This window comes from Vombatus ursinus, unplaced genomic scaffold (assembly GCF_900497805.2).
Source record: "Vombatus ursinus unplaced genomic scaffold, bare-nosed wombat genome assembly UNPS02014802.1, whole genome shotgun sequence".
Classification (NCBI taxonomy): Eukaryota; Metazoa; Chordata; class Mammalia; order Diprotodontia; family Vombatidae; genus Vombatus; species Vombatus ursinus.
Window position 1 is genome coordinate 13787316 of NW_020954580.1, and position 25766 is coordinate 13813081.

The window sequence follows — 25766 nt, forward strand, 5'->3', positions numbered from 1 at the left end:
AGATAGATAGATAGATAGATAGATAGATAGATAGATAGATAGATAGATAGATAGAAAGGAAAGATACATACATACATACATAGACAGAACTGGCTTTGGAGTCAGTAACACTCGAGTTCAAATGTTGCCCCAAACACTTATTAATTCTGTGACCCTATGCAAGTCATCAAACTTTACTCAGCTTCTAGTTTCTCATCTGTAAAATGGGAATAATATCACCTACTTCCCAGAGTTTTTGGAGTACCAAATGAGACCATACACATACATACACACACACACACACACACACACACACACACACACACCTGTGTGTATATATATATACATATATATATACATATATAGTGTTTTATAAACTAAATGTGTTATACAAATATTAACTATTATTTTTGCTATTTTTAACAACCGTTTCCATTCCTACCCCCAAGTTATAGAATGCTGATGGAGGAAGTCATGACTGAGTTCAGTACAAATTCATGTTAACTAACCTCAGTTGGATTCTTTCTGCCTTATGGCTGCTTTTTCTTCATTTCTAATGATCAATTACCCCCCCAAAGCAGCTTTTCCAAATCTTTCTCCCTAAACCCCCAATGCTAACCCAGCCCTGCTCTCAGCAGGTGACTGCCCCTCCCATTTTAGTGAGAAAATTGATGCCATCCATCATGAATTCCCTCATCTCCCTTACCCCACAATTCAAGAAAAATCTCTGCTTCTTGACCTATTCTTTCTTCCTTTGCTCCATTCTCAGAGGATTAAGTGACTATTCTTACCTAGGCTAACTAACTATTCATATTTGCCCTTGACCCCATCCCCTCCCTTATCTCTCAGAATGCATTGATCATTTCTGCTCTCTCATCTTCAATCTATCCCTACTTTCCCCCGTATCTGCAAATATGGTCCATCTCTCCTTCCTTTGAAGCAAACAAAACAAAACAAAAACAGACAAAAATGCTTCATTTGACTCTGCCATATCCTCAAGATAGGATCATAAGATCTCTTCTCATTTTTATCACTAAATGGAAGTTTACTCTATTACAATATCTCCTCTTCATTCCTTTTCCCCAATTCCCCTCCTTTCCTCTCCTCTGTCTCCCTTCCTCTCTTCCCTCCTTCCATGAGATCAGTTATCTTTATGCTGATTACCTCTCAATCTATCTATCTAGACCTAATCTCTGTTCTGAATTTGAATCTCTTATCTTCACATGTCTTTTGGATATGACCACCTGGGAGCTCCAAAGGCACTTCAAATCTAGAATGTCTAAAATTGAACCAAATTCATCTTTCTTTTAAACTTCCCTACTTCTGTTGATAGTACCATCACTTATATACATTCATACAAACCATCCTCCACATCTGGGATGTACTTCCTCATCCTCTTTAGTCTTATGTCTTCAAGACATGTTCAAGGTCACGTTCCTTATATAGCCTTTCTTCTTCCCTCATATGTTTGTGTTCTTTTCCTTAAGTATTTTGGATCTGTCCTGTGCCTGCCATCATTGTGCTTTGCCGTGGATTATACTTTCATGCCATATTCTGCCCAACAAATTAAATTCCTTGAAAAGAGAGACTATTTCTATCTTTGTTTCTAGCATCTAACAGTGCTTTGAATATAAGTATACTCATATATACATATATAAGTTGATTTGACTCATTATGTCAAATGCATTGATTCAACAAATATTATCTAGGAAATGAACCCTTAAGTACCCTGAAAAATGCCATAGACATTTCACAGACATTCTCCATTCTTAGGTCAGGTCTATTGTCATCTCCTCCAGTTTGAAGGCAAGAACAAGTAGGAAATGGAACGTGATGGGCCTAGCATAAGTGCCTTGCTCATGATGGCAATCAGCTAAGACATGCGTTGACTAAATATTCTAACTACGCAAATTTCTGATCCCAACATCAGATGTAAGTAACTATTTTGTGAAAAGACCCAATGGTGTGGTGATAAGAGAGGGGAAATGCAAACACTGAAAAGTATCAGTAAGTATAGGCCCAGCTGATGTTGTTATTATAATTATTATTTTAAAGACCAATATAAAACTTTTAAGAGAGGCATGAAAAGAGAAAACTCACACTTGGCGTTTTCTCATTGATATTCTGGTTGAACATTGAAATTAACCCCCCCAGAATATATTAGTATATGTTAATATCTGATCGAGAGGCTGTGGAGGGGCAGGTAGGTGGTGCAGTGGACAAAGCACTGGCCCTGGGGTCAGGAGGACCTGATTTCAAATCCGGCCTCAGATACATAACACTCACTAGGTGTGTAACTCTGGGCAAAGTCACAACCCTAATTGCCTCACACACACACACACACACACACACACACACACACAAAGAGGCAATGGAACATAGTGGATGGAGAGCTTACATCAGTCAAGAAGAGAGCTTCAAGTCTCTTCTCTGACACATTCTGACTTTGTAATCATGGGAAAGTTGCTTAACATGTCAGTGACCTAATCAACTTTCTAAGATAATGAACTATGTAACAGTTGATTCTTTGCTGGGATTTCCCTATGCTCATTAAATCACATGTCTAGTTCAAATATCGCAAGAATCCAAGTGTCATTTCTGCTTCTCATGATCCATAATTTCTGTTTGTCTTTTTCTTCTTTAGAGCCAATGGTATCTTTTAATCATTTTTCCTGCATATACATTGCTGACGCAAACTACTGCATTAGTAGCTCCTGGTGCTCAAGCATTTCTACCTTTGTTCTGTTTTTCTATTCTAACTTCATGTATGTATATATGTATATATATATGTATATATATGTGTATATATACACACACAATGTACATGTGCATACATGCATATATACATGCAATTTTTATATATAATACATAGGAATTACTGTAACTTATAGAAATGTCTTCACACAATGATGTAGCACTACCATGTATGGAAGGAGAGATCCTGAAAGATTCATTTCTCTTATCCAATTTGATCACAGATTTTGTTCATCTGACATCATGCTGTAGTGATGACCTTGGAGTCAGGCATCCTAGGTTGCAGTATTTGCTTTCCCACCATTATTTTTGTGAACTTGGGTCTTATGCTTTCTAAGCCTTAGCATCTTTATCTGTAAAATGAAGGGGTTGGATGAGGTGATGTATATCCAAAGTCCCATCTAACGATTAAAAGTCTTCCCACAGCTTCCATATGTAAGAAGGCACTCTAGAAACCATCTAATCTCTGAGGTTTCCAGAAGGTTGACTCTTTTGCTTGAATCCTTATCAAGATACTAACACGTTTGCTCATAAGGCAATGACCTTAGATGGATCACTGACTGACTTCTTTATTCCTCTCTGGGCTCTAATCCTAATGCTTTGGACAGCTTTCTCTACCATAACCCAAGCAGCCTTTTTACCCAGGATGATCACCCAGGAAGCATCTGCCTCTGCTTGATCACTTCTTCCTAGAATCTCTATTTTAAGAAGAGTGCCCAGGCAAGACATGCTCACTGCTTCATTGCTTTCTGGGCTCCACTCCTGACTCTCTGGACATCTTTATCAAGCACATAGGTACCTTCCCCCTTCTCCCTTTTCAGCTTCTTTTTATATGCAGTCATCCCTTCCACATCCAACTTTCCTCATCATGGTTTCAATATATCCTGGGTCAGCATAAAAAGTTAAATGGGAATTTTGGGGGAGTTTTGCAGAAGTCACAGATGATATGCGAAGGCCAGCAGACAACACAAAAAAAGTTTAGAAATTCAGAAATGCAAAAAATATATGTATAGTATTATATAATAGCAACATATTTTATCTTTTAATATAATAATAATTCAGATTTCTTCTCTGGCAGGAAGTTGTTTTACAGATGGGGGGTGGGTGCAGTGCCCCTAACCCTGCAATGTGGAAGGAATAAATGATAACTGTATTGTCTTTCCTCAGAATGGAAGTTCTTTGAGGGAAGGGGTTATCATTCTTTTTACTTGTATCTGTATTCCTAGTAATTAGCATAGTGTCTGGCACATCATCAACACTTCATAAATGCTTGTTATCAATCCATGCTGGATTCAGTAAGAGTTCTTGCTAATTTCTGAGAACTTATAGAATTTAAAAAAATATCTTCCCAAATGACTTTTTTTTTTCTGGGCTGTGAATACAGCTCTAATTCCCACCCCTCCCCAAATCTTCTTCCACAATAGCCTAAATCTTCCTGTTAATTATCTTATTTTCCTCACCAATAAACAAGCAGTCTCTTATTAATTTTAAACATTTTCTGCTAGAAAGATATATTTTGCTTCTTTGCAATTGCTTCCTAATAATGGCAGGAAAAAGGTGTGTTTCAGCTGTCTTGCATGTCTTCTGATGTCCTTTCCTCAGATTTTGCCTAGTTAATTAATTCAACAGGAATACACATTCTGTAATTGTGATTTCTGAAGCCCAAGGTCAACTAGTATAGAATCATGTCGATCTTTTTTTCTGGAAGGTAAACATTAATAGTGGTTTAAATTCCTGACCAATATAGAGATAATTAGAACTAAGAAAAGAGGAATGGCCTACTTCTTAAGATAATGACTTCTATATCACTGGAAGATTTTAAGCAATCACTGGATGTGGTTCTTTGGCAGGCAAGTTACATGGGGAATTTCTGAATTGGGTTGGTGTTTAGACTGAGTCAATGTTTTGAAATTCTATTTTCTTGTTTGTTTTAAATTTACATAGCAAATGTATTTGCATTGCAACTATCTCAGGCTTTGTTTCTTTTCACAAAGATTTCTACGTGTGGTTACAAACTGACTGGAGACCATAAGGGGGGAGGGAAGGAAGCCCAGAGATGTGCTGGACTCAGCTTCATATTGTTTATTTTCCTAATGAATATGGTAAGATGATTCTTAAGTTTTCATTATGAACATTTACTCCTTAGAATTTGACAAGCACTACAAATCGGGACTTGATTTTTTTTGTCTTGTTGACTGTCTAGAATTAAGAAAACGATGTAGAAAATGTCAATTATGGAGATGAAACTTAAAATTATCTCATAACTACATTTTTTTCAGAGAGCTGATTATTCAACACTTACCCACTTGCTTCATATGGACAAACTAGCTCCTACGTTTGAGGGTTTCATAGAGGGTCACCTTAAAAATCCTTTATAATTTGAAGATTCCATGATTCCAGTGTTCAGTATGTCTTTCCAAGTAGCCTATTGACTGTCCTGAGAAGCTCAGGTACTTTGCTCCTCAAGAAATAAAAAAGGGCTTTTTTCCCCCATTTCTAACCTAAAGTGGCCTGTTTTAAATTAAGATGAAATGCAAAAAATTGCCCATTAGCTTTCCCATTCCCTCCTTGATCTAGTGCCCCTTTTCATATACGTAGCAAGTGAAGTTTCCGACATGGTAGAGACTTCCATATAAAATAGGCTGCTTTTTCCTTAGGTCAGAAAGCTGGATTTTTATCTGTGTAACTTTCCCTTAGCACTTTAGTTTAAAGTTTGAGTAGCCTTGAAATTTCTGACACTGAGTTTCTCATTTGCATTAGAGAATAATGTACAGAAGCAAGAAATAAGTTTTGGTTGAACTACATGGAAAAACTGACTCTGCTATAATTCGGAACAGATGCTATTGAGCTGTCTTATGAAAATCCTGGCCTTGAATGTAGTCTACATGTGTTTCCAAACACTGGAAAGTAATGTGTATTGCAAAACAATCCCTCTCTGTGACTAAATCCAAAAGACGAGCAATTATGTATTAACAGAATTATTTTTTTTTTTTGCCAAAAAATGTTATTTCTGCCAGAATATTACTGTAGGAAAAAAAAAGTACTCAGTTTTAATTTCATAGCTTTGCATAAGATTGTGTTTACGGCGCCATTATCCACAAAAGCCTTCCATAGGGTATTTTTTTCTTGTAATTAAAACAGTGGGAATTAATGACAGACTGGGGAAGCTTGCTGTTTTTATAATAATGAATTGAACTACTTTGAGTGGGTAAAAAATATGTTAATACAGTGATTATTTCAGACTGAGCTAAGTCTTGTCATAGAAGATAAAAGCATTAAATTTGCATCAGAGTGTTTTTTATGGAACAGAATACAGCGAAACTGGATAAAGGTAGTCCCCCTTTGCCATACATTAATATAATTGTAGAGGAATATAAAAGTTTGGGCTTGAAATAGAGTGGGATTGACAGTAAAATCACCCCACTGCTCTTTGTAATGCAAAGCCATTGGCTTAATAAAATCCTTCTATTCTCTTTCTACTTTTTTTTTCCAGTTTTCAGTTATTGTTTTTACGGGTTTTATTCTTTTTTTTTTTCATAGGTGAGGGCAAATAGAGCCTTTCATCGAAACTTTGTTTACCAGGAAAGTAAAACACTCCTCATATGCTTCTGAATTGTTTGGTCTAGAAGAACTAAACCTAGTGGGAGGAATGAGCTTCTTGCCAACAACAATGTAGGGAAGTTATTATGAAACCAAACTGTTATGAAAATCATATGCTAGTATACATAAAGAAAAATGTTCTTGTTCATAATATAGTACAGCGACTTGCTCAGCACGTATTCTAATAGGATTTATATTTTTTGTGTTGTTATACCCATGTCTGAAACTTTTAGACCTGGACATTACATTTGTAATGCTTTGAAAGTTTTAAAAAGGAAATTTATTTTAGATCTAAAAGCATTAAGTTTAAAACATACATGCATATATATGCCATTTTAGTCCAATTCATCCACACTTAAGAGTGTTGTGAACCACATGGGCTGCGTGTTTGACACCTCTGGTGTAATGTATAGTGATCTGGCCTTGAAACTCTCCTACTTGAGACTATGTCTTCACATCTTTCCTAAGCTAGTCACTCACAGGCCCAGTCTCAGTACTAATCAGCACAAAATCTTTAACCTTCTCTCTCTCTGTCTCTCTCTCTCTCTCTCCATATATATATATATATATACATATATATCTATATCTATATCTATATCTATATAATTTGTAGTAGTAAGAAGCAATCAATTACATATCAATTACATTTGTATTCAGAGGCAATGTGACATTCAGAGGCAAAGTTTTGGAGTTGGACTCCAGGAGGAGCTAGTTTCAAATCTTAGCTCTAACACTTACTTCCAATGGCTGTCAAGTCAACAATCATATAACAAGAGTATCTTGTGTGCCAAGCACTGGGCTTAGTGCTTCCTTTCAGGTCTGCGTTTCTTTCCTGAATTAGACCCCACGCTTCTTATGGGGAAAGATTTCCTGAATATTGAAAGCTAGTTTGCAGATAATACAGGCCTGCTCTCCAAGTACCTAAATCTTTTCCTGAAATTTCATTCAGGTGCCACTAAATCCAGGACTATGATGGATGGGTGAAAGTGTTAGTGAGATTCATTTTGTCTCAGCACAGGGACGAATTACCTAGCAATTAAAACTGTTCCAGAGTGGTTCGGGGCTACACTAGAAAGTGGTAAATCAAATTCACTGGAGTTTATCAAAGGTGCCATAATAACTTGAAATCAATCAGGTGGTGTAATGGATAGAGCATTGGACTTGGGGTCAAAAAGACCTGGGTTCTAATCCTTCCTCAGATAATTACTCGCTGGGTGATTCCAGGCAAGTCACTTAAACCATTCTCAGCCTCAGTTCCCTTATCTATAAAATGGGAATAATACTAGAGACTATCTCATGGGATTGTTGTGAGGATCAAATGAGCCAACATGTATAGTGTTTTGCAAATGTTAAAAAAAAAAAAAACCAACAACCTTTGTTATAACTGGTTTTCTTGCATTCAACGATAAGTTAGAGCAGGCAAGCATTGTGGTCTCTTACAACTCTAAGATTTTATCATTTTAAATAACTAGACTTAGGTAAATGTGTGTCACTAGTGCCAGAAATCAAGGTCACTGTGGGTTTGTGTTATTTGATTTTTTTACATAATTACATAATTATTTACATTTTAACATAATTTACATAATTGTAAGGCAGGGTATATGATGTGCAAAAAATTAAGAAGCAAGTGCAGCAGAAATAGTTAAGCTGTCAATTTGGCCACCATGCCGTAGCAGGAGTAACGAGGAAGGAGTCTCAATTGGATATGGCCCCTCAGTCCCTTTATTCATACATAAAGATTTAGATAGAGAAGACTGGATGTGGATCTCATGAAAAACTAGTGTTCTAGGAATTCCACCCATTCATCAGAAGGCCCTTATAGAAAGAAGCCAGCCTATGTCGATGGGTGCAGAATCTCTAGGACTCTTAAATGAGATTTTTCTTTAATGCAGAATGTATGGTAATCCCCACTTACTAGGTCTTGAGATCTTTTTGGTGTATGTGGGGTGCTAGAACTACAGCTTATAATGAGGCCATCTTCAGAGAAAGCTAATGTTGTCAGATTAAAAAAGAAGAAATGGACAAGTATCAATCCTTATTGTTTATAGACCAGTAGTGTGCAGATAGTAGAAGCACATAATGTTAAGAAGGTTGTGTTTCAGCTCTGTTCTATTGTCATAATGGTAGCAGAAATGTGGTGCTGCTCCTAAAGTGTTTGAATATATTTGCACAATGCCTGGGCACAGAGAAAGGCTGAGCTTGTATCTGTTAATCTAGAGGTTGGTGTATTAATAGGCTGCACGCTTCATTGATTTTTAATTAATTTCTAAAGAGACACAGAGGATAACGACCACAGCCCACAGACATCTCTGTACTTACTGCAACCCACATCTCTATTGATCGCCTGCCTAAGGAGCAGAAGTAATCCATTTTAAATACACTTCTTGGAGAGAGTGCATGCACTACACAATATACACCTCCCATTGTAATTGTATTGGCAAGAGGTCAATGGGAGGGAAAAAAAATAAAGGTGGCATGTTTAGTATTCTGCTGATCCTGTGAGATGAGCTTTTTACTCACATTTTATTTTATACAGAAGCAATGACTTCACATCAGTATTGTTTAACTGAATGGTTTTTTTCTTCCCCAAATAGAGTTGTTTTTTTTTTTCCTCCTTTAGTTTTTAGTACCACCACTCACAAACTTGGCTTACACAAAGAGCTTGCCAAGGGCCTAAATTTCTGAAGTATAATGTAAATGACAAATTTAAAGCAAATAATGAAAATCAAAAACAAAAAGCAGAAGAAAGGAAAGGAAGCTATAGGTGAAGCCAGTTTCAGGGATGAGTGATGCATGCCCCCAGGGATGCCTCTTTGTTTTCTGACAGGATCAGGAGTGTGACCAGACAGAATTTCTGTCCATTTCTCCTTTGGCAAAGTAAAAGGGTAGGTTGAAATTTGTTGTCTCTGTCCTGCCTCCATATTCAAGTAGAACTTGTGATTTTTTTCTACAAATTCTTATAAATTTTCCTCTTCAAGAAATCAATCCTTCCTGGGGCAAACATAATTCAATGGCTACATTCATAAGCATTTGGTATTTGATAATTCCACCTCCTTCCTATTACCCACCACATAGGTTTTCTTGTAAAGAAAGCATTTTTAAAACTTTGAAGTGCTATATAATTATGACTTATTTGTTGAAGTTATTATCATATTTTCATTTTTTTCATTGGAATTCTGTTATTATTTTAAAATTATTATTGTCTCATTCTTCACGTCATTTTTGATGGAGATCAAACACAAGTGATCCTGGGTTAAGTTACTATCTTGCTACTATTCCTTCATATTTTCTGTTCTGTAGACTATTTGACAGGTGAATAAAATTATTCCTTTTTGTAATTGAATAAAAGCAGTTAAATATAAACTCACTGACAGAAGTTGAAGGACAGCTGCAGTAGCAGCAGGACTATAGGGATGGTGTGTACCTTGTCTTGTTCCCACATGGTTCTGATTTCTCCCACTAGGTCTCTCTATTTTGAAAGCTTTTCATTCTTTGTAGTTTGGAAGTTACAAGAATTCAGTATTATTAAATACTTATTTAATATTAAAATGTCATTCTTAAATTATTCCTAAATAATTATTTAAATAACATCCTTATTAAATGTCATTAATATGACATTATTGAATTATTAAATGTATTAAATATTATTTTAATAATATTGATTAAATATTAATTATTAAAATGTCATTCTTAAATTTCTATGGATGAATATTATGTTTGAGTGGTTATGGCCAATAGTTTTCTCTGTGATTTGTGTTCTGGTTTTAGCATGGCTTGTTTGTTGAATTGTCAGCAATAATTTGGTTTTTGTAGTATTGTGAATTGTCATGTGTTAGTGTAAGGAAGATATTGAGTTTCTGATGTATAATTCCGGCAAATGGATTGTGTCTATGTAGGTTATAGGATCCTATGATCATGGGTAGCTGAAATTGACCTTAGAGGTTGTTGAAACCAATTCCCTCATTTTACAGAAAAGGAAAGTTAGGCATCAAGTGGTTAAGTGACTGACCTAGGACCACACAACTAATAAGGATACATTGCACTATTCAAACCCAAGTCTTTCTGTCTATAAGACCAGAGTTCTTATCCCCTATACTGTGCTGCCCCTAGGTAGTTCATCGATACTAAATTTTGGCAACAGGCATTATGTTGTATGATATCTACCATTTTCTTGAATAAATTACATCAACCAAAAAATCTGAATCCCTTAAGAATAAACTTTCTCTAATTTTTGTTAGCAATGACCTGTTCCTAAATTGCTATCATAAACCACTTGCTACAATAAACAAATCTGCATAACTACATCATTTTTTAATGTTTTCTTTTCAACATACTGTTCATTGAATCCTTGGGGATGTTATCCATGTAGGGCCTTTTGATTCTGCTCTTGGATCTTAGCCATTTCAAAGGCTCCATATGGAGGTAAATCACTTTTGTTTACATTCAACAAATTCAATAACATTTATCTATTGACAGCCTTTACTATTATTCAGTGAAGGAATGCCACTTTGTTCCTATAATATTTTTGTAAATGCTTAACTGCTGATTGAGGGCTTTTAGTACATCTATCAACTCTCTTATTTTTTTAATAGGAAATATTAATAATTGCCTTGGTTGAAAGGACTTTTTTGTTAGGATAAAGTTACAGAAAAATATGTTAAAATTAGTATTGCATTGTTGTTGATTGCTCTAAACAATTTCACAATGAATATTATAATTTCTATAATAATAATAATAATAATAGCTAGCATTCATAGAGAGCTTTAAGGATTGCTAAGAACTTAATAAATATTATCTCATCTCATCCTCACAACAACCCTAGGAAGTGAGTTCTATCATTATTCTCCTTTTACAGATGAGGAAACTGAGGCAGAAGTAAATAGACTTGCAAAGTCACATAGTCAGCATCTGTCTCGTGTCTTCCTGACTCCAGTTGCAGGACTGTATCCACTGCACTACCTAGCCACTCCTTATTTTATAATTAATATAATTAAGTATCAATATGGTAATCATGACTATTAGTTTGTTCTGAGAGGCAACATGGTTAGAGTTAGCTTTAAAGCCAGGAAAATTTGGATTCAAGTCCTATCTCTAACACATAAAAAGTATGTGACCCTAGGCAAGTCACTTCAACTCTCAATGCTCTAGGCAACTATCTAAAAATATAAGGAGGTGACTTGCATTTATAGTTTCCTCACCAGGGTATTCCCTTATACCAGAGAAATCACCTCTCCTAGATCTAAGCTCTTATTGTTATAAGTAATCCTCTGTGAAACCAGGGTGAATAAATTACTCTTTGAGAATAAAGAAATTTTCCCTCTCACCAGAGCAAATCTAATCTCCCTTTAAGAATATGATGATATCTTGCTACAATGATCTATCTCTGCTTGAATCCATATTGCACTTCAACCCTATACTACAAACTTTGAGTCTGATTACATATATGGTCTTATAGTATTCTCAGTGTTTAAATGATAGATTTCTTGCCTTACACATCATATGATGAACTTCTCTGTATAGGAATTATGTATTTTTATATCCTTTATAACACCCAGTAATATAACACTTTATTCTTCAGGATTCTTAGTTTTTGTTTTCTTTTTGTGTTTTGAATTAGTCACATAATTTCATCCTTTGGAGGAACATTTAGTGTAGAAACTCCCCCCGTTTATGGAGATTGATGGCTCATCCATAATTCATGACTACTGGGAGTGGGGACAAGGAGTACTGAGGTGTGAAATGACTCACTTGCCTACATTCATATTCACACAAACTATAATGTATATGTGTGTGTACTTGTATGTGTGTATATATCTATGTTTATTCATGTATATGTATGTGGTATATATACATAGATGCATATATGTGGATGTGTATGCTCACACATATATGTATGTGTGTATATGTGTGTATTTATATCTAAATCTCTATTTATCTCTATCTATCTCTATCTGTATCTATATACACATATATATCTCAGGACATAAAAGCGAATATTTCTGACTATGGGACCTGTCATTTACATATGATGCAATAACGGCTCTCTCTAGTGTTACCAGAGATTAAATAAGGGTGTACAGATAGCAGCAATAAAAACAAATACTTTAGAAAACATAAGATAAAATATTAACAGGGGCAATCAGGGGAGCCCTTTTCCCACTTATGATCTGCTGATAAGCAATACCTGCCAATGGACAAGCAGCACCTGAACTTCTTGAACTCATGAAGTAGCCACCAAGGCCAGGGACCCCTTCTCATAATTGTTTTTTGGTCACCCGTGCTCAGGCAAAGAAACATAAATCAGAAGAGAGACCTGGGGATTTGCTACCAGCAAGCTTTTGCTGCCGTGTGTATTTAGCTGCCATATTGTGGCTACTTAGCGCCATAGGATGATAGTGCAAGAGTTGAAAGAGGTCTTAGAGGCTATCTGTCCAGTTACCTCCTTTTACAGAAGAAGAAACTAGGACCTGAAGAAAAATGCCCTGAGGAACTCAAGAAAGGGAGAGAAATTCCCATCCCACTTACTAGAAATCTAAGAACTCGCTATCAGAATCCCCAACTATATATTCAAAAAAGGGGAAGAAAAAGAAGAGCAGAAACTTTGTCCCCTCCACTTAAAGACTACTGAGTGAGTGGCTCTTCCTGGACCAGTGGTCAATCTTCTTCAACACAGTCCCTCCCACCCTTCACCCATCATGGGTGTCAAAGTGCCTAGCAGGATGTTGAGCATGTAGTTAAGGGACCAGAACAAGTGTATCACTAGGAAAGTGACCCATCAACCCTGTTATGATATCATTTGTTCCATTAAGTCAGTTTGAATTATAAGGATAATTTAAGAACTATGTGTTACACATATTAAAATGCATTTAAATATATCCTCAGAAGGATGATGAAGTTAAATAATCCTCAGTTCTCTGAGCTGATAACTCAACAAATTCTTCACTGGCCACAGCAACTCGTGGCATCATAAGGTAGCAAGGTCACCTCTGAAGCCAATCCAATAGAACATACACTCAGGAGTGAACTCACCCAAAAACCCAAAGAGACAATCCAACCAAACTAAAGGGAACAGGGAAATCGTTACATTGTCACACATTCTTGAACCACAGTTTATACCCTTATTGTATATGTTTGTCATTTCTGCCTTTCTGTATTCTTAGTTTCTTTCAGTGGCTAGCTCAAATGCTACCTCTTGAAGGAAGCCTCATGTTCCCCAAATTATATTTTTTCTCCCTTCAAATTTGCCTAGAGTACTCCTTTGTTTCTATCCTCTCACATTCTTGTTTCTTTTCTTTTTTTTTTTTAGTTTATGAGGCTTACTGATGTAAAGATCTTATCCTCCTACCTACCAAAACCCTAAGTCCTAATAGATTGCGAGTTCCTTGGAGGGAAGGCCAGCATTGTTTTTAATCTTTATATTGTGATTTGCAACAAATTTGACAATAATAATTAAAAAAGTGTCCTGAATTGAACTGAAGAACTATTTAATGAATGACTTCCTTTAGGTTAAGCTGTACTAGAAGGTGAATCTGAAAGAAATCTTAATGAATGATCAGTGTATCTACTGCAATGTTCTTGTTTGGAGAGAGTTATCTCTCATCCTTTGAGACTCTACTGCTATGAGAGTGGCCTATTATTTTAGGATCTCAGATGAAAGTAAGGAAGATAGTTATCAGTGAATATTAGAGCTGATAAGGTTATAGAGCTCATTTGGTCTAATGTTCTCATTTTTCATAAGAAACTGAAGCTCAGATAAATTAAGTGATTGTCGAAAGTTGTGTAGCGAGTTAACAGCAGATACGACAGTGAATCCTAGATCTCTTGACTTACAGTTCATTGTTCTTTTCATTCCATTGTGTTGTCCCCACAAGTTCACATGGACTGTTTGTGCCCAACCTGTGACGGAGCATTCCAAGCTCTTCTTATTGGTCTGATCCGCCACAGTCGGGCACATTGTAACTTGACTCCAGCATAGTGATGTCATTTTGGTGTTCTTCAAGAGCGAAGGACAACAACCAACCATCTCCCGTGGGAATTCTCACGCAGTTGTCTCAGTTATAGATCTTCTTTGTTTTTTTTCCATCTATTTGTTATTTGGAGGAAGCAGGTTGCTCACCTCAACAAAGGGCAAGGGTAGGTCTCTTCTCTTAGTGAAAATGCACTTACCTTCAACCCTACAGTAAGTAGTAGAGTTGATTTTTTTTTCTTTTCATTGCCCAGGAGGTATGGCTATTGCAGAGGGAAAGGCAGAAAAGAGGAGAGAATATCATTTGAAACCAGCTTTCCTGAAGCTTCTTGTTATTAAGAAAGCTTGTGGTTACTAGAATGAAAACAGGAAAATGTCCTCCTGCCAACTTTAGAGATTAACGTCTGTGAGAGCTGACTGCCACTTGAAATTTCCTAGCTTCACATATCTATTTGATGATACTGTCACGTGGTCTGGATGTGGGAAGCATGAGTTATCAGAATAAGTCAGGTCTCTCTTACCTTCGTTTTAGCTTCCCAGGACTGGGTAGATAAACTGTTTTCCCTTAACTTAAAAGAAATTGGTGCATTTTATGTTAGAGAATGAAGACTCTTCCTGAGAATATAAAATATATATTGATAGCAAGAAAAGAGTCATTGACTTAATTCCCTATAAAGATGGAGGTTGTTTTTTTCTAAATTCAGAAGGATTATTATTGTTATTACTATCATTATTATTATTATTAAACAGTTTATATGAATCAATTCTAAAAAGAGATTAAAACTTTCATTTCAACTATAATCCCGAGGTGAATTTCGGACAGATTTCTGAAAGTCAAGGAGCTAGATTACCTTAAGTTAACTTACATTTATTTACTCTGGTAAACCTTTTAAGGAATGAAAATGTTAACTAAAATAAAATAAGCAAGACTTAAACAAAGTAATAAAAGGTATAATAAGACAAGTAGTCATGTCTGAACAGTTCTGGATAAAACTCATTGTGCAACTATTCAATCATGAACTAGACAAAAGCCCCCAAAACATTGTTGCCCGATAACTCCCCTCTGGTACTCAGTGACAAATGACTGATACCTTGCTTACAGAAATACTTTCTGGGTGATAAAGTAAAAAAGCAGCGCACACATCTTCCAGAAAGGAAACCTCAAGAGCCAGACCTACAGTGTGACTAGATTCTGACTGAGACCAGGTCCAAAGCTAAGTTTGTGGAAATGATGCCTTGCTTTTATTTTGTGCCCTTTGGCTTTACTGCTGTGTGGATATGCCCTGTTGTACATCTGCTATTGCAGCAATTCTGATATTTTAGGAGTCTCTTCTGCTGCATTGCAGTGCTTCCTGTAAACTCCAAGGCCTGCCTTCACTCCAGGGTATGAGGGCATGGGCTCTTCTCTCCTGAATCCCAAGGTATTTTGATTTGCTGCTATCATATGATGCCTCATTTTGTTTTATGGCATTTTCCTGTCAGAAAATGATTGATTGTAGTCTCAGGGCATTGGAGATGCCACTTCAGATCTGAAGAGATTGCTTCAAAATAATCAATAACCCCTCCCCAAATAAATACTTTATATAATCTTGACATTTCTTTCTCTCCTAGATATTGTTTCCTAGATCCTCATGTGTAAGAGGCTGCTGATAATTTAAATATTTATTGAATTCCTTATTTATTTCCAAAAGGTAGCAAATGTAGTTTTCATTGTCCACTGCCCCATAATGCATTATCTACAGGTGATAATAAATACATTATTTTTAATGGCGATTACTTTAAAATTTATTTTCCTTTGTTATCTCTATGTATCAGATTTGATATATTGATTATATATCCCATAATCATCATCCATAAGTATTTCTTTAGTATCCACTGTCTCTGTGTTATACAAATTGCGGGAAAAGGATAATAAATATGGGTACTTCATAGGGTGTATATGATACACATTATTACCAAATGGTGCCTACATACATGGTGAGGGAAAGACTGAGCTTAATACAAAAGGAAAGATTTTTTTTTTGCTTTAACTCTGATATATTCCAAAAGGCTCAATAACTTTTCTTTTAAATTGGATGAGAAAAATTTGTTGTTGTTGTTTTTAATTTTGTGGGGTGTGGGTTCATTGCTATGATTCCAATGGTGAAAACTCCCAGAACTGATGCTCTTTCCAATGATACAAACAGTAACTCATCTGTAACTTATAGCTGTAGAGATTTGTTTAGGGGAATTGAGAAGGTAAGAGGCTTCCCTATGATGACACAGTATAATGCTAGTGGTAGGTTTTACTGACTGCGAGGCCAACTTGCTCACTCTAAATGGCAGTTATGGAGAATAAATTTATTGTACAGTGTTTATACACATTTTCATAAATATTTGGTGAGAAAACCATTTCTTTGCAAAATAGAATTTTTTTTTCATTGAAGGAACTCTTCAAATGGCACAACCTTACATTAGTTTCAGTAATGAATTTGTTTATCTTCACAATAAGCCTTTGTATCTGTGGTAATTGTTGCCTTGTAGTATAACTAAAGCTATGTAGTCATAAGGACTTCCTAGATTAATACAGTGAATCAGTATTAGAATTAGCATTCTTCTGTTTCTATTATCTGTTCCACCTTGAAACCTGTCACCATCCTTCATTAAATTTAAGATGACTTCTTTTCATTCACCTGCTTTTTTTTGTCACCACTATTTCTAACAATCCTATGACTCCTTAATAAAATAACATCCTGACTTAGAAAGTGATTGTATATTAACATATGTAGGCAGCAAATGGAACTCAAATGGTATTTTCTAGTGGGGAAAAATGAAGCAACAATCCTAATAACATTATTTATTTTAGTAGTACCATCTATTATGAACCCGGAGTCAATCCAAGTCTCTGATCTATACTGTCTCTCATCAAGTCAGCAGACCTCAGTTAATCAAGTACTTTTTTAGTTTCTACTGGGTTCCAGATAACCATGTGAGGTACTTTGGAGACTGAGACAAAAAAATGAAAGAGTGCCTGCCCTCAAAGAGCTTAAATTCATTAAGTACAATTCTCTAATCCATAGACCAACACTCTAATGGTTCCTGGTAATGCAGAGGATATTAGGTAGATGGTGGTGTTGATAAAGTTTCATTTTCCAAACTAGCTTTGTCACGGAACACTTTTGACCTTGACATGTATTGAAGAAACCTATGAATGCTGATTCAATGAAGATTTTGGGGAGGAGTTGGTCTGATGTTATAGAATGCCTCCAAGATAAATGGAAGTTAGAGAAATTTTGAAGCAAGATACATATAATAAAAACTATATTCATACTCAAAAATTGCTATACATAAAATCTTTTACACATTAGCTATTTTAGAAGGGAAGTATTAATATAAGAATATTCTTATAGAACCCCTATTCATATCATATGGTATACCAAGGTCCCTGGAAGTGTACTTTGGGAAACATTGAAGTTAATGTTTTTATTACTTACCTATTTGGGCATGTGTTCTTTTTTTTTTTTAATAAATCTTTACTGATATTTTCTATTCTTACATCATCATAGTTATTTCAATCATCCCTTCCCCACCCTCTCCCAGACAGCCATCCTATGTGACAAATAGTAATTTTTAGAGAAGAGAGAAAATAATGAGCATACACCTGATATCCTTTAGTTCTTTTTACTGTAAAGCAAAAGCTTATATGAATCAATAAAAATGAACCTTGTCATTTATTATAGCATATCAGATGTCTGACATTGAGTCTACAGGATAAAATGGAAAAGATGCCAGAGTTTTTCAGATCATATTCAGAATTTAGAGTTAATAACACCAAACTGACTTGCCCATGGCCACACAGCTAGTATATGTTAAGGGTATGTCTTGCTGACAGATTTAGTCACACAAAGCCCTACTGCTGAATAAAGATGAAAATACACATTATAATTCTTGTCAGTATTTAAGAAGTGCTTGTCTGATGTTCCCAAACAATTAGTTTTTAGTGTTCATGTCACTTTAAGAAGCACATATTTGGTTTCTATCCTCAAATGTAAATTGTCCAACATTGATGAAACTCAACATCAGAATGTGTCCACCACCTTGATATAAAGACGGAATTAAAAAAAAGTGGCTTTTCTTTGATGCTCCAAAACCAGTTTTTGAAATTTGAGAATGTTTTCCTTAAAATCATGGAATTTCTTTTACTTGGAAGACTTAATGTTTCTTTAGCAGGTAGAAGGAACCATATATATGTTTTTTCAGATTCTCTATCTTCTAGGAATTTCCTATTTTGAGGGGCCTAAGGAAAACTGGTGTTCAAGAAATAAGAAAAGCAGCACATAAATCCTTGATTCTGTGATGATTTAAGAAATTTAAGAGTATTTGTAGATGCCACCAATTCATGGGGTGTCATAGTTGCTGACTGATTGGACCTTGTTATTCAGTATCTCTTATTGGTGTTGTTTATCAGGCATTTATACTGGGTTTGAATCATGATGCCTTCCAAAGCAATCTTCTACTTCCTCCTATGGCTGGTGTGCAGTCCATAATTGCATGACCTATGTGATTTATTTGTCTGTTTTCTACAGCTTTTGTTTTGATGTCAGAAATTGTTAATCCTTCAAAGTTCCACAGTTCTAATGTTGACTGCCAACAGCATTAATTTGCAATTGGCATGAAGGTGTACTTCATCCATCCATATCTCTATAATAATTGTTACATATTGAGTGATGTCTGTTGCCACTGAAATCCATTGATACAGGGACTGGATTGCCTTTAATTATTCTCTCACCATTATATCATTCTCCACCTTCAGTGATGTGCAATATAATATGCACCTTTGAAATTATCTCATTGTGTCTGTCACCAAAATATTTTCAATGGAGTTTGTTTGAGGGCTCTTGGATTCCCTTCTCCAGAGCTAATTGTAATTCACAGAAGGGCTTGAATTTATTCAGTTAATGTCTATATACATATATATATATATACACATATATATACACTAAATATTTTTTCTTTTTTAATAGCTTGTTGTACCTCTTTGAACTTTCCAGTTTATATGTGCTTTTAACTGTGTTATTCACCAATAGGTTTTAAAGAATGACCTTATGTGTTTTCAGGAGTCAGTGTATTAAAGAATATGTTGAGGGTAATTATAAAACATATAATTTCATCTGTAGGTTCTCATAATGACTACTAATGTCATAGAAGTTTCTTTATGAAATTATAGGCCTCCAACACCCTAAGAGGTCCGTTCTTTTTAGTATAATTAATAGGCCTAAACTGTGGTGATGATCTTGATACTGCAAAACATCATGTAAACTTTTTTATTTTTTTTTTAAGTTCAGGAAGTTAGTCTTTCATCTGGGAAGAAAATGATTAGGAGACTGGAAGATGGTCAACTGGGGTGTTATCAGTTAAGACACCTGGATGATTCATTAGTGAGGCTTCTTGTAAGAGGTTATATAGGCTAAGAGAAATGAACAACCATTGATCCCCATATGTAGGCATCATATTCTTCCCTATATGATATTAATGGAAAAAAGTCAAGAAACATCTGGAGATTTATTTTTTCCACAGCTTTCTGAGAATTTTGAAAATAGCCAGCCTTCATGCTTCGTTTGGGAGAGATTAAGTCCTTTCAAGAGAAAGCGAAATCAATCAGTTGTAGAGGAGAAAAGAAAAGCACTGGATATAACTAATGATTGATTGGGGTTGGCTGTTCTTGCAGGGAATGATGTACTTGGAAGAGAGGCGCCTTGTTCATCGAGACCTGGCAGCTCGTAATGTCTTGGTGAAGTCACCAAACCATGTGAAGATCACTGACTTTGGTCTGGCCAGACTCTTAGAAGGGGATGAGAAGGAATATAATGCTGATGGAGGGAAGGTGAGTATTGCTGTTTAGAAGCAAGACTAGTAAATATGAAGTGTTTGACTATCTCTCATTTGTGTGTTTGTCTTAGTAACAAAATAAAAATCAATTCTCTGTGATCCTCTCTTGACTCTAGAGGCTTTGTTCTCCTGCCCTCTACCCTATTTAGCTTTTTTTTTTTAAATATTGTCTTTCCCCTTTAGATTGCAAGCTGCTTGAAGGCAAGGACTGTCTTGCTTTTGGTTTCTATTTATATCCCAGAAACTGAGCACATGCGTGGCACCCAGTAAGTGCTCGATAAGTACTTGTTGCCTTGTGGGTAAAATTTTGAATTGGAAAGCAGCTTAGCAATCCCTTCTCCAACCTTCTCATTTTATATATGGGTACACTGAGATCCAGAGAGAAGGAAAATCATATCTAAGAACACGTAAGTGGAAAGAACGAGAACTTACATTAAACTTCGGTTTTCTGACTCTAAATTCAAGGCTCTTTTCCCTGCACCAGACTAAATTTATTTTTAAAAAGCTTGTAAACATATCCAGGAGTTTTACGGAAAACCATTTATATATCCAACATATGCTATATGTATATATACTCTGTACTTCTGAAATTCAAGCTTTCCCAGGAATCTTCTTGTTCAACTAGCAGGCTGTAAAATTTTAGCAAGTGATTTTTTTTTCCATTAAAACTTCCTATAAATGTCTTTATAAATGCAAGACCCTTTAAAAGGTCAAATTAATACAGTGTTCATAAACAATGTCAATCTTACAACAGTTTTACTTTTACCCTCATCTGTTCTAGGCTAATGAGAATTAGCATAAAATAAATTGAGTATTTATAGTTTGGATTTCAAGAGCTTGATACTTGGGAATGTTAAGGCTTAAGATCACATAGCAAGATTGCACAGAAGGCCCCAGAAGTGCTTAAATCATATATCTTTAATGTTCTTGAGTATATACAGCTGTAAAGTTTGTCTAAAGTAAGATTCATTACAGCTTTAAATACCTAGGAATCATTAAGTCTTTATCAAGCCACTGGCGATTTAAACTTGCTTCTTCAACTGAGTATCCTCTAGTCCATAAAGTATGCTAAATTCTTGCCTTTGGGGAAATTACCTTCCACATGGGTGCTGTTCCCTTTCCTTGAATGCTATGATTCTGTCAGAGAGTTACCTTGATGTCACCTTGGTGGGCAGCCAACCACTTATGATTTTAAAGTCCTGTTTCATTTTTAACTTCCAACTGCATAGTACAAGTGTTTATTTTTGTTCTAGTGAATTTAATTATATTTGTTCTATAATTTTTCTGATCATACATAGAGATGATACTTCTGACCCCCAGCAGGAAGGTATATATTCTGACACTTTTTTCCAACAGTGGTGCTGACTTTGTGCTAGATATTCCATCCATTTACTCTTGTCCAGCTCCCCTTCTAAACAGTACACATTTTCCAAGATGGTTAATTAGGATAAGGGGTAAAGAGAAGGCCACTGCTCTCTAATTTGAATTGGAGAAGAGATTGGAAAATGATCTAGCACAGCCAGACCTGTTGGCAAGATAAAAAGTTTAGAAGCTATTAGGATCTCCAGAAGTCTCCTGTAGGTAGCAATAGACAAAGTTTGATCAACTTTGCAAGCATAAAAAAGAATATTTGGATTCAGTGTTGTGAGTTTACCATATTGGATTGATGATATTAGCCTGAGATTATATTAACTGGTGCCTAGTATATTTGACTTTGTGTTTCTTATAAAGCATAGGCTTTGTATCCTCCTGGAGGATATTACATTATATTTTATGAACCACCCTTCATCTGTGCACTTGTTTTCTACCCTAGAAAATAAATAGAGCTATGTAGATGGGAGTAGGTATGGACAAGTTAAAATAATCAGATTTGGAGAATGAAAACAAGATTGGCTTTTTATGTAATTATAAAACTCTCATTTCCTTGTTATTTTTTTTAGATGCCAATTAAATGGATGGCCCTGGAGTGTATCCACTATAGGAAATTCACTCATCAGAGTGACGTTTGGAGCTATGGTTAGTAAATTTCTGATTGTGAATTAATGCTTTGGTGTTTTCAGCTTTTCCAAAGCCAAGTCATTTTATTGTGCTAGTGGTACATATTCATTAAACCCCTTTTCCTAAAGGAGTTAAGTGTTTTCTCTTCCTTACATTTTTTAAAAAATAAATCTAAATGGTATCTTTACCTGTCTTCTGTGTTATTTCCCTTCTCACTAAAATGTAATATCGCAGCCTCCCTGCTGGGCTGTCTGCCGTTAGCTCTAGTCTGGTAGCACTTTGGCTGATCATTGTGACTGAGAAGAAAAAAGAAGCCTCTTTTAGTTTAGGCACAGATTCATGGAATCATATGGCTCAAGGCCATAATTTTCAACAACTCTTTGAAAATCTAACTCTAAAAGCAATGAATGTCAAAAAATATTTTCTAGCTTATGGAAGTTTCTGTATTACAGTCAGATAAAAGGGAATTTGTCATACCAGAGCAAACATGGAAGAGAATGGGGGAGAACACTGAATAAGGAGGGAGTTAGAAAGTGAGAGAGAGAGAGATTACTAGCTACAGATTTGGTTTTAATTTCACAAATAACTTTGGGAGCAATCAGAAAGGTCAGATGATGTGTAATCGGAACTGAAGCTGAGTGCATTTTTAAAAACGGGACATTTATTTAATTGTTCTTAACTATGTCAGCATGAGCTGCTTAGCAAACTGAGAGTGTTTGCCACTTAAGTCATTCCAGGTGTGAGCAAGTATAGGGCTCCATCTTCCCTAGTGAAATCATGCTACCCAACACTAACAGTTTACCATCAACAATACTAAGCATGCCATCCACTCTACATTAGAGCATGTGGTTGAAAGCCATATCCATCTGACTATTGTTTTGGCTCGATATCTCATGTAACCCTAACCCTTTGGGGACTACTGAAAATGACTATTGATAAGTAAACTAATTTGTCTTCGTTACCCAGACAAGGAGTGGGGATGTGTTAATGATATTGCTTTAAAACAGCTTTCTTTGATACGTATAAGCCATTAAAATTCTATAATCTTCATGCCCCTCAAATCTTGCCATCTCAGTTTGAAAATACAAACTTCTCTTCATGTGTAATTTTGAAGAGTGCAGCAGGAAATGCTGACAAAATTTGTTTGCTATATGCTAGTGAGAAGAATGAGGGAGAAAACACGTCTATCATGTGTGTGTACATGTAGATCTATATATATGCTATATACATATATATATACACATATGTAATATTTTACCTGTCTCTCCCTGGATGTGAAGTGACAGCCTGCTAAATGTTATTATAAGGCTGCAGGCAAATTTTAAATGACCTTTAAAGTAAAAAAAAAAAAGACAAAATGTTGGGAGAGCAGTCACATTTTTAATATTAAAGTTTGTCTGTTGGGAGAAATTCTGTTACTTGTGCTACATTATTTATTTTCGTATTGAACTGCAAAATCCTGGGGGCTGAGACAGAGAGAGAGAGAGAGAGAGAGAGAGAGAGAGAAAGAAGTTTTTGTGTGCTGTTTTGAAACACAGCACAAACCATCAAACCAAATCCATAAAATGCTTTAAGAAATATCATCAGTGATTGCTGGAGACTTCCAAGACAGAGAAAGTTACATATAACCTTGTTCAGCAATGCACATTGTGGAAAATTGCTACTGGGAGCATCTTTATTTTTGTAAAAATAAATATGTATCTGCCATGATGTGTATGTATCCTTAAATGATAAAAAAAAAAGCAGGAGAGGTTTTATGCTTGTTTACAACTTATTCAGTACATGACTCCCCTTTTACGTGAAGCCTCCTGTGTTTAACCCCTTAGAGATATTATAGGAATTTATCATTGGACATAGATGGGACACTTCAAAAATGTTCTTGTTCAGGGCCCTTATTTTATAGAATATACAATTGAGGCCCAGAAAGGTTAGATGACTGGCAGAAAGCCATATTGGAAGCAAATAGCAACACTAAAACCAAACAAATAAAAAAAATAATAAAAACAAACAACAACCTCATTTAACCTTCTGACCCCATACTAGTCATTTCTTTTTCATTGTGCCATGGTAATTGGTAATTGTATTTTATGTTTTTGCTGGTTGTTTAGCATTGTGTTTGTTCAGATTCCCTATACTCTTTCCCTTACTGATGGCATCCACTCCAGTGGCTTCAATTATCACCTCAATATAGATGACTTGAAAGACTCTTTGGACTCTCCATTTTCTCCCTGAGCCCCAGTGCCATATTTATAATTTCTCCTTGGGTATTTCTACCTCAATATTCCACATACTTCAAACTTCGCATGCCTCAAACTGAATCTCTCATATGGCCACCCTTTCTACTTCCTTCTCTATTTCTGTTGATGGTACTATGACTCTTCCAGTGTCCCAGACTAAAAAATTTGAAGTCATTCTGAATCCCTTTTTTCCTTTTCATTACCTCCACAGAGGACCTCCCATCTGTCTCTTCCTTTCGATCCACACTGATGCCAGGGCCTTATTCTCTCTTACCTCTGTTATTGTAACACCCTCCTGCTTGGCCATCTTGCCTGTAGTCTCTCCTCTTTCCAATCCATCCTTCACCTTTCTCCCCAAGTAATTTTCCTAAAATACAATCCTGATTGCATCTTCCTCCTGTGCAAAGTGTTTCTGACTCCCCATTGCCTGATGGTAACTATTAACTCTGCACACTAAAATTTAAGAAGGATTTTTAGTGGAGTACCTATAATTTCTTAAAAATTTGGAGCTAGACGAGGCCATGGGAGGAAATGTCAAACTGTGCCATTCACACATACTGGTAAACCAAAGCACATAATTTCCTGTTAATAGGCAACCGCTATAACAAACGAAGGAGATCTCAGCTCAAACAAATAAATGATTCCTGTTGGTGATGGAACTGTAAATGTGGCTCTAATAAATAGATCCGCTAATAGATGTTCCATGTTAATAGACAAAGCACTCTTCCCCCACAACTACCATCTTAACCCATTTGGAAAAATATACATATATCTTATGAAAAGCACTTTTAAATATGTCCTTGTCTATATTGCAGATTAGCAGTTACATTTGTAGGGTGGAAGGTTTAAGAGTCATCTTATGTGCATAGTAGTGTATATGTTACAAGTTTAAGTTTGGTCTGTAATTAATGTCAAGATTAGTGGACTAATTTTAACATCAACTGTCTTCTAACATTCACTAGGTATCTACCTTTCCAGATGAAATCAAAATTCTAGTAATTTAAGGAAGTAAGTTTTTATTTGTTAGAGTTAGATTCATAATAAAGATAAAGATATTTTTATCTTCATTTACTAGTCATTTATTAAGCACCTACAATGTGCAAACCATAATGGGAGGAATTAAGGGAAATACAACAAAGATAACTAAAGTATCATCCCTACCTTCATATAAGTTATCCTATCAGGGGATATAGCACAGATATTACATTCCTGACTCAAAGCAATGATTTAATAAATGCTTGTTGGCTGATGGAAGAAAATATTAAATACTGTGTAATTATTACAAAGTAGTTATATAAGATCTATAGTTCAGAGTAGCATCTAACAGGAATGCAGAATGATATATATTATTGATGGAAGGAAAG

General features: G+C 35.6%; 1 protein-coding gene across 1 annotated transcript in view; it reads left to right on the forward strand.

Annotated features, from left to right (window-relative positions):
* Nucleotides 1-25766, forward strand: part of ERBB4 (erb-b2 receptor tyrosine kinase 4) — an 833670-nt gene that overhangs the window by 755727 nt on the left and 52177 nt on the right. The window contains exons 20-21 of the mRNA XM_027873426.1: nt 20007-20162; nt 22108-22183. Coding sequence (XP_027729227.1) covers nt 20007-20162; nt 22108-22183 — 232 coding nt within the window. The remainder of the gene's footprint in view (nt 1-20006; nt 20163-22107; nt 22184-25766) is intronic.